Genomic DNA, 14,369 nt, shown 5'->3' on the forward strand with positions numbered 1-14,369 from the left:
TTAAGATGCCACTCAAACCTGCGTCAACTTCCTCAGCCAGCACAGCAAACCCTGATCAGGCTTCAGTCCTGACATGTCAAAGCAGCATTACAGCAAACTGTTCGGTTTTGTTCTGTGATTTAGAACAAAAACCAACAAACTCCTGCTCGCCTGATTAACACCACGTAAAATCCTCAAACTGCAGAACATGACGAGACTTTGGACTTCACCTCTATAAAGCTGTATATTGCTGACCTACATCAACGTAAGCCACCAGACTTTACTGGGTTATAACGGCATTCAAAGATCTGTTATGCAAGTTGAACCTGAATGACTTTATGTAAAAGTCATTCAGCGGCAACTCGATCGCTGCAGATTGCTCTCCATACAGCAGTCAGTAAAATGACTTTAAAACCCCAGATTAGTTTATTGTGGCACAATATGTCAGCGTCTCTCACAAAACTAGAGAGGGGCCAGTCTTTTGTATGTTTCACGCTGCTGACACAGAGGAAAATGTGAACTTTACAAACAGTTTGGTCTGGAGACAGAGCAAAGGTCCGACTGCGATTCAGAAGAAACTGCTGTATCTGCACACGGCGATGCCTTCAAGACAACCGTGAGCCGACAGGTTGACTTCACAGGCTGCCTGCAAGGTGAGCCGAAGATGTGAAGCCCTACCTGCTGACAGTGTTAATGTCCACATGATTACATGCTCATCAGTCAAAATTGACACACGACTCGAGCACACAGATAACCTGCATACAGATTCAATGCACGTGGCTCAGTGTGTGTGTGTGTGTGTGTCAACAGACTGACCTCCAGCTCCGTCTCACATCTGTTGATGTCGTCAGTGGATTGGTTGAGTTTCTCCAGCTCGCCCTGGAAGAGAGGGAACAGCAGAGAGATGAAGCAACAGGGAGAGGAGGAGGAGGAGGAGAAAGGAATGTGATATAATATCTGGAGGTATAGAAGGACGACTGAGCAACATCTGGAATGAATTAAGAGTAGCACAGGACGCCATGAAACAGCTCAGTTAGAGACTGAACATTTATTCAGTCAGGATGGGTTGTTTTTTCTCCTGATTCCCGTAACTCAACTGAGCATCTGCATCTTACGATTCCTACTCCAGTACCAGCATTTCCTCACATTTTTAATGTTTGTACCTCACTGCGAGGAACTCACTGCCATCATCTGCATGAAAGGCAACACAAAGACATCGCTTACAATGGTACAAAATGCTCAGTTTTCATACCACGACTCATTACACGATGACATTGAACTGAATTACTGTGGATCAATCACATCTGGCCAATACCCGATCCACTTGATCTGGCCCGACAAATCAAATCGGTCCATCCCTACATCTTTGAAGTCACTTCTGCAGTAAAAATAAGTTAACATATAAAATTTGCTTTTTCAAAATCACTGTGAACCAAATACTTGTTTCCTTTTATTATCGTTGGTTAAACAACATTAGCAATCGGGAGACATCACTATGGTCCACGGTAAAGAATGAAGGACTCTTTTCCATTATTTTGTCCACTTTTTGGATGAAAATAATTGACATAATTGGGCGTTGTGACTGCGACCAGGGCAGAAAACACTTACCTCCTGAACCAAACCCACTTTATTTTCTCACACTTTTCTCTGACCTTAACTTTATTTTTCTTGTGAATTACTGGATAATTTTGCCTAATCTTTGACTCAACTCGTCATTAAGTGGTAGATAAATGCGATCGGTGACGAGGGCGCATCAGAAAGCAATCCTTCATTTTAAGAGCTCACAAGTCAGAAAGGTGGGAAACAGTCAATTAACTGAAAAAATAATAACTACAATCACAGTGGGAGAGAAGAACTTTATCTTTAGTATCCTTTTAAGGCTGACGCGAATATTCATGATGCAAATTAAAAGCAATGTCACACTGGTGAGTAATGTGTGAGGAAACCCTCACTAACAGCGTACTGTACGTATATCAGTATTCTTTAAGGCTGAAGATAGTAGTCTATTAATCAATTAGCAGATCGACAGAAAATTACTGCTTTGACAATCACTTCATAACTCAAGTCCTTTTTAAGCACAAATATCAAATAAATGTTTGACACTATGACAATATGACAACACAATATGTTCACATTTTGGTCAGATAATTTAAAGATGTCGCCCTTGTCTGAAGGAATCTGTGATGCGCATTTGTCAATATTTTCTGACATCTTGTAGATCAAGCAATTAATGGAATATACAAAAAATGATTAGCAGATTAACCCACAATGACACATAAGCTTTCAATTTAGAATACTGATAACAGAACCATTAACAGAAATAGTAACCAGGTGACCATGAGATTAAAGCATACATACTATACTGCCTGGTTCTTTTGTTTTACCTTATTATTCTTTGTACTTTGGTGAAAGATTCTAAGTTTACTCTGAAAATCTGCATAAACACACAGTCATAATTAACCTTTAATACTGTCTTCAGGTAAAAAAAACACGTTTTTACTTCCACTTCAAACTGGACCTCTCTGTTCATCATGTGTTGATTTGTTTTTTGATTGACATTAGCATGTACTGGATTAGCTGTCTATCATGTCTGCATCAGATTAGCCAGTTTCTTCACATTAAGTGTACCAACAGTAAACTGTAGGAATTATTTACGATTAAAAATAAAACAGATAACAGATAAAGTTTAGTATTAAGAACAGGAAACCTTGATATGTTTGAGACAGCGCGGGGCAGCATCATGCTAGGTCTAACATGTTAGCTAACATTAACGGCACAGCGGTGCGGACGCAGACGTGTCGGCTGGACTTTGACAAAACCACCGATCAATACTTTGGATGGAAAGATAAGGTACCTGGATTCTGGGGTCCACCTCCTCGTCTTCATATTCGGCCTCGTCGTCCGACCTGTGCTCCTTCTCTAAATGATCCATAGCGGAGGTGAAGGACAGATGTCAGCGCCGAACAAAGACAGACGTTAGTACCGGACTCACAGAGACCACAGACTCATCTGTCTCAGCCGGCCACCACACGTTAGATTCGCCTGCCTTACTAATGCCCCCAGCTCGGATTCATCTGTTTTAAAAGGAGGGTTTTTCGAAGGGAACCATCCTGGCTTGTATCCACGGGGGGTCGTCAGTAGCAGCACTAGCAGCAGCAGCAGCAGCAGCAACGGCGGCAGCGGCGGCTCTCCCTCACAGCTCTCCCTCCACACTGAGCCCGGTGCTGAAATGACCGGAGCTCTGCTTCAGACCGGGAACGCCCCCTCAGCGAGGCTGCGGTGTATGAGGAGTAATCAGTGCCACACAGCGGCGAGGCAGACAACGCATGAGCACAGAAAGTCATGTTACATTCAGTGTGAAACTGTTTAAGATTACAATTGTTTTAAATTTAAAGACTTAAAGTATAAATATTAAATACTACTGTATGGTGCTTCATGGTTTTTCCTCCACTGGAAGGGTCTATAGGTGCAGTACCGTAGACTACATGACACTTCCACTTCACTTCCTAACCTGACCAAGTACCTTTGGTGCCTAAACTTTACAGTGTCCAGGGAGTATCATGTAGTTGGTGTGTTCTGTAGCTACTGTGTGTGGACTTACTTGCCCCCAGGGGGCAAGTTTTATCCACCATACATGCATCCTAAATGGCTCTTCTGCAGCATTTAATTTCAACATGTCACTCATGTTAATTTGACAAAAATAACATTTTCAGTGCAGCACTGTAACTTTACCTTTAACAGAGTACTTCACAGTGTTGCATTATGGCATACAGACTGCCCTAAAATTTGGCCCACATATTTTTGTACTGCAGAGGATGAAAACCAGTAGCTTAGTGACCCCCTGACTTTCCAGCGGTTTCAGGGAACAAGGGAAATACACTGTGGAGTTTTATTCAACCAGTGTTGCATTACTTTACTGTGATCTGTATCTCTTGAACATCTGCTTTGGTTAATTGCAGGCTATGTGACAGATCAGTAAGCAGGCTGATCACTTTTTGAATTAAAAGGTATAATTCTTTTCACTACAGTGTTAATTATTACCTTTTTCTTGATATATTTTACAAGAATTTTCTCAACTGAAATCCCACAGTTCCTTGTCCTGATATTTGAGTCTATCTCGCTTTAAAATGACATACACCATGATAGAAGACTGCATCCATATCACCACCACTGTGTCCTGCCCTTTGGACTGAATGATAGTCCTGTTATCCTGTTTATGTGTGTCAACATGTCCTGTGACACACATCTCTGGCAGAAAGATAAATTCCTCAACACTTTCTGTTCTGGAAAGTTCATTCTTTTATCTAACTCACTGATTCGTAACATTTTGTTAACATGCAAGAAATACTGACGTAACTATTCTGAGAAACATCAGTCAACAAAGCTGCAAATAAAGATGATTTTACTAAGTTTGAAACCATGCAGAGACACAGCATGTAATATAGTTATGAACAATAACTTAATTGTAGATTTAACTTGTATAACTTGCATGTAAAGTTAGATAAGAAGCATTGTTGCACACAGTTCAGTTCTGCCCTTCAAAGTAAATAATCTTATTTAATTGTTCCACTTATGTAAATACATAGCTTATCAGTAGTATATTTTCATCAAAACTAGATCCAAACAACATCTAGATGACTTTTTTGCATCCTGCACTGTATTCGACAACCTTTCGACCACCAAATTCATCTTCAAACTGAACACACTGGAGCCCTCGGACAGCTTTTCATCTGCTGACAAACGCAACACAGCACATTCACATCACTCTCAGAATATTTCAGATATGCAGAGGGAAGCAGGGTTTCTGCAGAGCACGCTATCTCTCCATATACCAGCATCACCCATTGCATCTTTTGTTTTCATTCCTCCTGCCCAGCGGAGGAGAAATGTACCGAAAGCCCACAGATTGAAAAAACAGAAGCCTGCAGTAACATTACACGTGTTGCATAACCAACACAATGTGCCTGCTTATCTCAAAGAGCAGCTCAGACAGAAAGCATTTAGATGCTTCTGCACTGAAGAAGAAAGAGACAATCAGCTCAGGAAAATCCTGATGTGACTTTTCCAGCAGACTTGCCATCAGAGATTTCTGCTGCTTTCCCCGAAGAAAGGACAAGGGTGGAGACGTGTATTTCAGAGAGGAATATTAAAAATATTCATCATCATCAGGCCTGTCATGAGAAAGCAGGAAAGCTGCCTTGATTCAAAATACATTTGGTGCTTTACATAATCCAAGCTGCTCCGTCTTCTGCTGTTCACGCATGATAAACAGTGTGTCGTGATGGAGGTGAAATATTCATCAAACAGCAAACAGAAGCAGATACGTTCAGTCCAACGTAGAACAACACAAAGCAAAGGAAATCAAACAGAGCAAAGGAGGCTGGGCGCAGGATGAGGAGAGTAAAAGAGCCGATCAGGGGCTTCATCACCTCAGCGTCCCTTTGAAAGAGGAATTTTGCATTTTAAAACAAGACTCTGACACTATGTTTTGTGCATCGCTACAGAACTTTAAATGTCTAATTTCACTCATTCCGGAGATCCAGACCTGCTCTTACTCTTACTCTTTCAACAGGCTAAAGAGCTGAAAAGCACAAATCATAACCCTCAAAAACACTCTGTGAGGGAAGTGATGGGGTCAACCTGCCATGTGTGCACCAGTGAGATACAGCCAATCAACAACAAGATTTCCAGCTAAACCTCTTTTCTTGATTTCATCCTCGTCCCTTGAGGATGCACCAAACAACATTGGAATGAACAAGCGTGTTTAAAGCACTGAAGCGGCAGATGTGCTGACACGTGTCACATTTTTCGACCGATCCCTGCAGGGCCGTGCCCAGTGCGCCCGCTGAAAACGACCACCGACGCCCTGCGGAGCCTGACGGATTTCCAGAGTCACGTCAGCATGTTCTGCGTCTCCTCGGGCTGCTGGTGATTTGTCTGAATAACAGGATATGTCAGACATTTTAAAAAGAGGAAGAAACAGACTGCAGTGTCCTCTCGCTGCTCTTAAACCGCGGTCACAACCTTGGCTGGCTGACCTCTGTGTGTGTGTGTGTGTGTGTGTGTGTGTGTATGGCCATGACTTTACTGTCTTGATGATGTATTGCTACTCCAGACAGGAGGATCTGTCTTCAGAAAGTAAATTGGCATTGATGCATGGACAATGTATGTGAATGAAAAATGCATTGAGAAGATGATTCAGCTTCAGATTCGAAGCCTCGTGAGCGTTTTCATTCGCTGAACACACACTGTCTGGTAGATCTTTGCAGGAGCGATTCTGGGCAGCACATTAAGTGATGTGTTGCACATTTGCTTCCTTATGATCAGCTGGAGATTGCATCAAAACAGAAGATGCATGCTAGAATTTGTCACTTGTACTGATTTTTAACGGAAGTTAACAGGAGATGGTGTGAAATGTAAAGCAGTCGTGTCTTTAAGAGCAGGAAAAAAGACACATAACACAAAATCTGATCACCTCACAAGGTCAAACTTTGACAACAGTCCATAAAAAAACACATGTGTAAATGAAGCATAGTACAGAGACGCCATACAGGTACGCTCTGAAACACCAGAGTGGAAAATGAACGGAAGAACTTCACTACATCTCAGAAAGAAAGATTTACAATTAGAGCGACAGTTACTAGTTATTTTACACATTCAGATTATTAATTCACCAACTAATAAATTATGATATATCATCATAGATTAGGCAAACAGTATGTAGCCCCACCTTTACCAGCTGCAACATTATGTCACCACCAGATCGTTTAAACTCTCAAATATCAATATTGGTATCAGGCACAAAAATCAAGCTGTAGTTTATACCTTACAAGTATTTACTGATCATTAACTGATTAATTAATTAGTGGCACGAGACAATGCACGAGCCGCTTGCCTCTAAAGCTCATAGAGCTCAAAGAGCTATAGAGGCGAGTGGCTCGAGCAAAGCAGCTGTCCCGCAGCTTTGAGAAAACCCTCGCAAACTATATATCAAAACGTGCGGCTCAATCAGGAATGGTGTGCTATGTAATTATGACAGGATTCGTTAATAATTTGCAAAGTTATTCGCAAAAAACTGCTCCCATAAGAAATGAATGGGAAATTTCCCCAAATTTCAGCCTTTTTCCAGTTTCCGCTGCCTCGCCATACTTTCTCCTAGAGACTTCATTCAAACTTTAAAACGTAGATAATTTTGTCGGCTCAAAATGAACCTCAGCTAACTTTTTGATATCTCTTACAGTTTTCGATCCCTGACCATCTGAAGACCATAAAGTTTCTCAAAAAATGCTCAGAATTTCTGCCCCTAGAGTGGGTGATGTCATCAGCTAGAGTGTGAGAGGCAGTGAGAAATCGCCTGAATTAAAAAAAAAATTGCCATAAACTCCAAACGGTGAATAGGAGACACATAATTTTTGGATCCTTTTGTAGACAAACATCTCTTCTTGCCTCTGATTTCAATTTTAAAGGGTTAGCCCCCAACAAATTTAAAAAAAGAGGGATTTTCCACTAGCTGCCCTGCTCTGCTGCTCCATGTAAGCCAATACAATCTCCAGTTTTGTGTCTCGCAGCCTGCCGCAGTCTGTCTTTTTAAATTGACCATTTACTAATTTTTCTAAAACATATCTCAACACCAAACACACGTACATCTGGCCCAGACTTCTACGCTTCTCACAGTCTAATCGATTTTTTGATAGCAGCTACAGTTTTCTCACAATCACAAGTTGTTCGGGAGATTTAGTATAGATCAGTGTTTCTCAATCCTGGTCCTGGAGTACCACTGCCCTGCATTGTTAGATGTTTACCTGCTCCAACACACCTGATTCAAATGCTTAGCTCGTTACTGGGCTCTGCTGAGGCCTGATAACGAGCCATTCATTTGAATCAGGTGTGCTGGAGCAGGGATACATCTGAAACATGCAGGGCAGTGGTACTCCAGGACCAGGATTGAAAAACAGTGGTATAGATAACACCAGCAGCCCCCTCGTGCCACTGTCAAAATTTCGGCGGCGCTGGAATTGTCTAGTTAGGGACACGGGGCAACGTCCCGAGTCACTGGCTCCTACAGCTATGAAATAGCTGCAGGAGCCAGTGACTCGGGGCGTAGCCGTTAAACTCTGTTAAACAGAGTTTAACAGGTGCAACTGTCATTTACACACACACCGGTCAATAACCCACGCACACACATCTGCAGGACAACCAGCCTGAGAGTGATTATCTTAACGAGCTCAGTCAAAACAAGGGCATTGTTTGAAAACAATCTCCGTCCAACAAGCAGTTAAACTCAGCTTCAGAAAGCTCTTTGCCAAAGAGGTTGAGACAGTAGTCACACAAACACACACACAAGCAGGGCTAACCAACAGCTAAAAGTGATTAAAAACAAGCACGTCAAAACTGAACAGGAACAGGTAAAAAGTGGGAGAGGTGCAGAGGTAATTATCAGCAGGTGGGGCAGAAGTTACACACGCACACACACACACACACACATTCAGACACACATATACCAGACACATCTCCATGTAGGAGCTGGTTGGGCTGCTTGTGTAGTTCAAGCAGACACACACACACAAACAGACGAAGACACACACATACCCAGTCACACACAATGACAGATACATAAACACACACACACAGACAAATGCATAATGAAAACCCCATCCCCCCGCCCCCTTGTTAATGCCGTTAGCTCTATTAGCTCTGTTAGCACAGTTAGCTCTGTTAGCGTTAGCGCCGTTAGCTCTATTCGCACCGTTAGCTGTTAGCTCCGTTAGTGTTAGCTCCGTTAGCATTAGCTCCATTCATGTTTATTGATTCAGTTCATTAATTCATGTTAACAGAGACATGAAGCAGAGGAGAGAAGCAGACACAGACAGCTGAGGTGATCAACAGAGACAGACAAGGAGAAAGCCACAGAAACACAGCTGGGACGAATTTATTAATCAGGGACTGACTACCTCTGATATCTGCCGTTTTCTCAAATTGCAGCCTTTTTCAATTGTCCGCTGCTTTGCCATACTTTCTCCTTGAGACTTCATTCAAACTTTAAAACGTAGATCATTTTGTCGGCTCGAACACACCCCGTGTCCCTTTCAAAATTTCCCAGGGGGAATTTTCTAGTTCAAGTTACAATCTTATTATAAAGTGACTGACATTGAAATTAGAAAAAAATATCTAATAAAAACAAATGGAAACAATGTGAGATATGACATTTATGTCGCAGAATAAGAAGCATACATGCAATTTTCCAAATATCTGGAATATTCCAGCCCTCATGTGGACTTGCCAGGACAGGACGCTGTCAGCGGATTCCTGATAACCACTGACAACGTGGAGATTTTAGTCCTGATAACGGACACACTTTCACAGACGACGCTGCCTGTGAACGCCGCCTCTGTACCCAGCAGCCTCTCCACCATCTCCTCCTCTGATCGGTCTCCTCACACTGATGTCTGCTGTCCCACTCTCACCCTCAGTGTGAGGAGCTCTGAAGGAGAGTGTCAGCTGAAATGGCTGAACAGCGAATGTAGCACAGCGCGCGCTGCCAACAATGTGTTTGTGTGTTGAACGTGGCAGTCGGACAGTGGCTGCATTCACAGCAGCAGAGAAGCAGATTGTGTCTGTTTCAATTCATTTAAGCTTACTCTCGTGAGGCGCTCGTTGTGAGTGGCTCTGGATGAGAGTGTCAGCTAAATGCCTGGAGAGCTGAGAGGGAAAGGTGCCACATGTTACAGAAAAGGAGGAAAAACATGGAGAATTTAACTGCAGGCATCTGGTGTTACACAGAAAGCTGACTTCCCAGACAGACGGCACTTTCTTTCAGATGCTAGCTAATTCCTTATTATACTCAGAATGTTTGGCACAAATGATCCAGCATATTCAGTAAAATGACAGTAGCTATTTGAGCAAGATTTCTGTTCATTTGCTTTCTTGTACACAAGAAAAGCCAAAATATAACAGGCCAAGATAATCACTGAGCACACTCATGCTCCCCTGAGGGTGAACCCTTCCTGTATTCACCTTTCCTCATACATGAAGGTCAAAACTGATTCATTCATTCATTTCCCAACAAAGCGACTCATATGAGCGTCTGCTCGACTCTATCAGGAAAATGACATGGGGTGCGGCGTGTGCCTTAGATTTAAGAGGGTGTGTACGAATCAGGATGTTACATAACAGCGTGGAGGCAGAGGAACCGGAGGAAGACCTTGATGCAAGGCTGAGCACCTGACCTCTTTGTCCCCGTCTCTTTGACTTCCTCTCTGCTTCCTGTCGACGGGATGAGGACCGAGGACGTGCCGTTCTTTTCAGGGACAGCTCACGCACAGCAGAGCGGGATGCAACAATGCTCAATACATTTATGTTAGTAATTTATAGTTAGCATTTTCCAGAGCATCCTACAGCTCAGCGAGAGCAACATTAGAACAAGCTCTGCTTTACTGCTTCAGCAACCTAAGGAGGTCAGAGGTCAAAGAACTCTGGCAATATTCCCGAGACAGGTAAAAAGGGACAGGATTTTAACGTGGATATAAATACATACTACGCTCATATCCATACTTTTTGTGCAATATTACATATTTCCTTTTACATTTTATCCAATATTACATAGCATTTACTGTTTTGTATATTTTATTCTTCTGTGCAATAGTAGTAACGCTATTTATTGTTATTTTTAATCTGAAGGCAGCTACATTGTTCTTTTTTTCCACAGCTACTGGGGCAATACACACTTTTTTACTATTTTTATACATTTTTTTTCTACATATTTTATTTTTCTTTAATATAGTCAAATTCCATTTTGCTTGTATAATATGCACATATATATATAGTCTACTTTTTATTTTGTATTTTGTTTTTTTCAAATGTTCTCTACCTCTGCTGCTATTTTTCTTCCCACTGCTTTCACATGCTGCTGTAATGCCCAAATTTCCCCAACTGGGAATAAATAAAGTTTTATCTTATCTTATACTAAATGAGAAAGCAGTGTTAATATTGTATTTGAGACCAACAGCTTTTCAGATTATGATGCCTAAACCACAGTGGTAGAATGAATTGATTTTACTTAGCGAATGTCCGGTGTCATATTGTGGGGATGTCAATGAAGAATACATTAAATTTCAGGTTTGGCTATTTCTCAAGGAGAATTTCACAGGAATATCTCGCCTGTGTGCCAGAAATTTCAGTTAAAGATGCAAAGACTAAAACTTCCTCGGAAATGGTAGAAAAGAATATTCCACGGGATCCTCATGAGTGGATCATAGCAGGCTTGAACCCATTGAAAACAAATACCCTGTTAAAGACTTGATTTTAGCTTCCAGCACAGCAGGAACTTTCTGTTCTGACTTTCTGTTTCGTTGATGACCTCGACTTCATTAAACTCTGGACATTTTTTGACTTGGTTTTTGTTTGATCCTGAGTCTCCTTGAGTCACAGGTTGCTGAGCCTCAGCATTAGCAGCCCAGATCGACATCAACATCAAGGAGGAGGAGGAGGATGTCGCAGCTCTGGAGCAGCAGTTGCAGGGAGCGCAGGACAAGGCCTGTGATATGGTTGAGGATTCCCCCATCCGAGAGACGGAGCAGACCACCCAGCTCAAGATGGAGAACGAGGCTTTGGCAGCTGAGGTGGAGCAGTTAAAGAAGATGCTCTGAACAAACAAGGCTCTCCAGGATGAGGCTGAGCGGAACATGGAGAAGAGGATCGAGGACCTGCAGCTTCAGCTGGAGGAGAAGAAGGTCACCGAAGCTGAGGCCGTCTGCAAAGTACAGCAGCTGGAGGAAGCTCTTCAGAGGCAAAAACCGAGCCAGAAAGAACAAGACATGCGTCTGGCCCAGCTGATGGAGGGGAACAACAGGCTGATGGCTGAAATAACCCAGACTCAGAGTGAGCTGGAGAACCAACAGCTGCAGGGTCAGGAGACGTCCCGGTTCCTGGAGGCCATGAGCGACATCCAACACACCACGAAGGAGGAGGTGACGACTCGGGAGACAGCATTGGATGGTCTGATGGACAGGATTGGACACCTAGAGGAGCAATTGAAAAAGGCGGACGAAAAGCTCTCTCTGAGAAAAAGATTCCTCCGGTTCTTCAAATGAACTGGGGGGCGATTTGCCACCCCTCCAAGCTGACCTTCCAACCAAATTCAAAATTCCCACTAACAACTTTAAGCCACCAACTCCTTCCAGTTACCATCATTCTCAAATTTCCCCCCACCCCCTTCTATCACCTGCCCACCCCACTAACACCAACACCCCCCACCCAAAAAATAATCCCCAAAAAATCTACCCAAAATTACAAAAAAATTTCAAAACAAATGAAATTAGATAAATAACAGAACATCAATAATTGCAATAAATCTGAATTCATTTAGATATTTCTCAGTTTCTCTATTTCCAACATTAAACACAGCATGACAGTGACAGTGTTGGATAAAAGGTAAAAAAGGGGTATTTGCAGTTGCTTTTAAAATGTTTTTTACAGTTTAAACATTGTTAAGTGGAGGTAATTCACTTCTTTCAGACAGCTCAATTTTTTACACACACATTATTGCATAATGGACCTTCAAGAATCCAACTTTTTATGCTGCAGAGCCTTCATTCTATGGGTCTGTATTTCTGTAGTTAGCCTTGAGGTACAATTCATGTACAAATTTTAATATGAAATATGACGCTTCATTCTAGATTAAACAGGCATTATGTGGAATAGTTAGAATTAGCTTCTAAAAAAAATACAATTTTTTTTTATCAATAAATAAAGGCATTAAAAAAGTTGGGACTTCAACACAGACAGTATGTCACAGTTTTCTCAACAGTTGTCCTGAATAAGAAAGACCTCTGACAAAACACAGTTGCATTAAGCTTGCTCATATGATGACGCTGACTGGCACAAATTTTTAGTAATCCAAGACTCAGGAATGACATGACGAGGTCTATGAGCGTAAACGGTTGTTTTAGACTGCCTTTCTTTGCTCAGCCCTGTGTGCAGGACTAATCTGCTCATCTACCATTTTCAACGAAAGAGAGATTCATTAATTTATTTATTGTTTGACAGGAAATCAAGCTAATGAGTATCATTAAATATTAGTTTGTCTTGGTTTTGACAATGACAGAAATAAATTATCTTAATGACACTATGGGATTAATCCAAACCCTGTATCTCTATAATGTGTTTGAAAGCTGCTGCTTTCTGGTGACACCTGAATATTTAACTTCACTTAAATATCTATTTAAAGTGTGTTTGCTTGCTCATTTGCAATTTTTTGTTTTATTAATTCATTAATTTGCTTTCATCGTCACAGGATTGTCTACGTTCATTTCAAGTCAACTAGTTTCCGTTGACTTAATTTATTTGTTTCCTTTGCTTTTTATGTGTCACTATGACCACACAGCATCTTCGGTGTAAAGAAAAGGTCTAAAAAACAAAGACTGAAACATTTGTGTTACTTGGAATTAACCACCTGATTATTAGACCTGATAGAATGAAATAAACACTGTACTTAAAGGCGCTTAAACATTTAACTGTGCAGCTGCCGCTCAGTTCAATGATCAGGTGAACAATCAGGGAGAAGCTGTTAAAGAGGCCAAAAATATTAAAATCACACCCTCTAGTGGTCACCAGCGGTTGGTACAACTCTGCTCCTCTAGGTTTAGCATTTGAAGATTCAAGATCGTCTTTATTATCACTAAGCATAGCATGAAAGTGAAATTTGTATTGCAACCCCCATGTTAGAAACAATAAGAAATATAAGAAAGTTATAATAAAATAAAATAAAGATACTAGAATAAAGAAACTAACATGTATAAATGCAATAAAAATATACCAGAAATGAAAATATACTAAGGCAATATGAATATACTAGAACAATAAACAGTAAAATATACTGACTGAGGAGACTAAGCTGTTAAAATATATAAAATACACCACAACATATAAACTTTACAAGCTTTACAGTTGAGAATAAACAGACAAAACTGAATTCGATTGCCACAATTCGGTCACATTCTGTGTCCTGATAAGGCAGAAGTAAGGAAGGAAGGAAACATTCAGCTGAATGTTCCTCAGTTCCTCACACAGCCTGCTGAAACAAGATTCAAGATTCAAGATCCTCTTTATTGTCACTGAGCATGACATGTCAATGAAATTTGCATTGCAACCAACCAATCAGAACTAGAAACACTGTCAGGAGCAAATAATTAAAACAAATCATAAAACACAAACAGAGAGATACAGAAAAGAAATTATTTTCAGCAAATTAAAGCGCACATCATAATCATGAAATGGTGTCAAGAAGAGGTGCTTTAAAATAAGTCATTAAAATCAACCACTGCGATGAATGAAACATACAGAGAAAGACAGGTGTGGTCGTTGTCGTCTCATTGAGGGCTGACAGAGCTAGC

At 41.3% G+C, this 14,369-nt stretch overlaps 1 protein-coding gene across 1 annotated transcript in view; it reads right to left on the minus strand.

The window, feature by feature from the left end:
• sh3bp5b (SH3-domain binding protein 5b (BTK-associated)) overlaps nucleotides 1–3,179 on the minus strand; it is a 40,576-nt gene extending 37,397 nt beyond the window's left edge. Inside the window, exons 1-2 of the mRNA XM_041942321.1 lie at nucleotides 2,834–3,179; nucleotides 796–858 (exon numbers count right to left, since the gene is read on the minus strand). Of these exons, the coding sequence (XP_041798255.1) occupies nucleotides 796–858; nucleotides 2,834–2,911 (141 nt within the window). The 5' untranslated portion in view covers nucleotides 2,912–3,179. The remainder of the gene's footprint in view (nucleotides 1–795; nucleotides 859–2,833) is intronic.
• Between the last annotated feature and the right edge of the window lie 11,190 nt (nucleotides 3,180–14,369).

The sequence above is a fragment of the Chelmon rostratus genome, chromosome 8, assembly GCF_017976325.1.
Source record: "Chelmon rostratus isolate fCheRos1 chromosome 8, fCheRos1.pri, whole genome shotgun sequence".
NCBI classification, from domain to species: domain Eukaryota; kingdom Metazoa; phylum Chordata; class Actinopteri; order Chaetodontiformes; family Chaetodontidae; genus Chelmon; species Chelmon rostratus.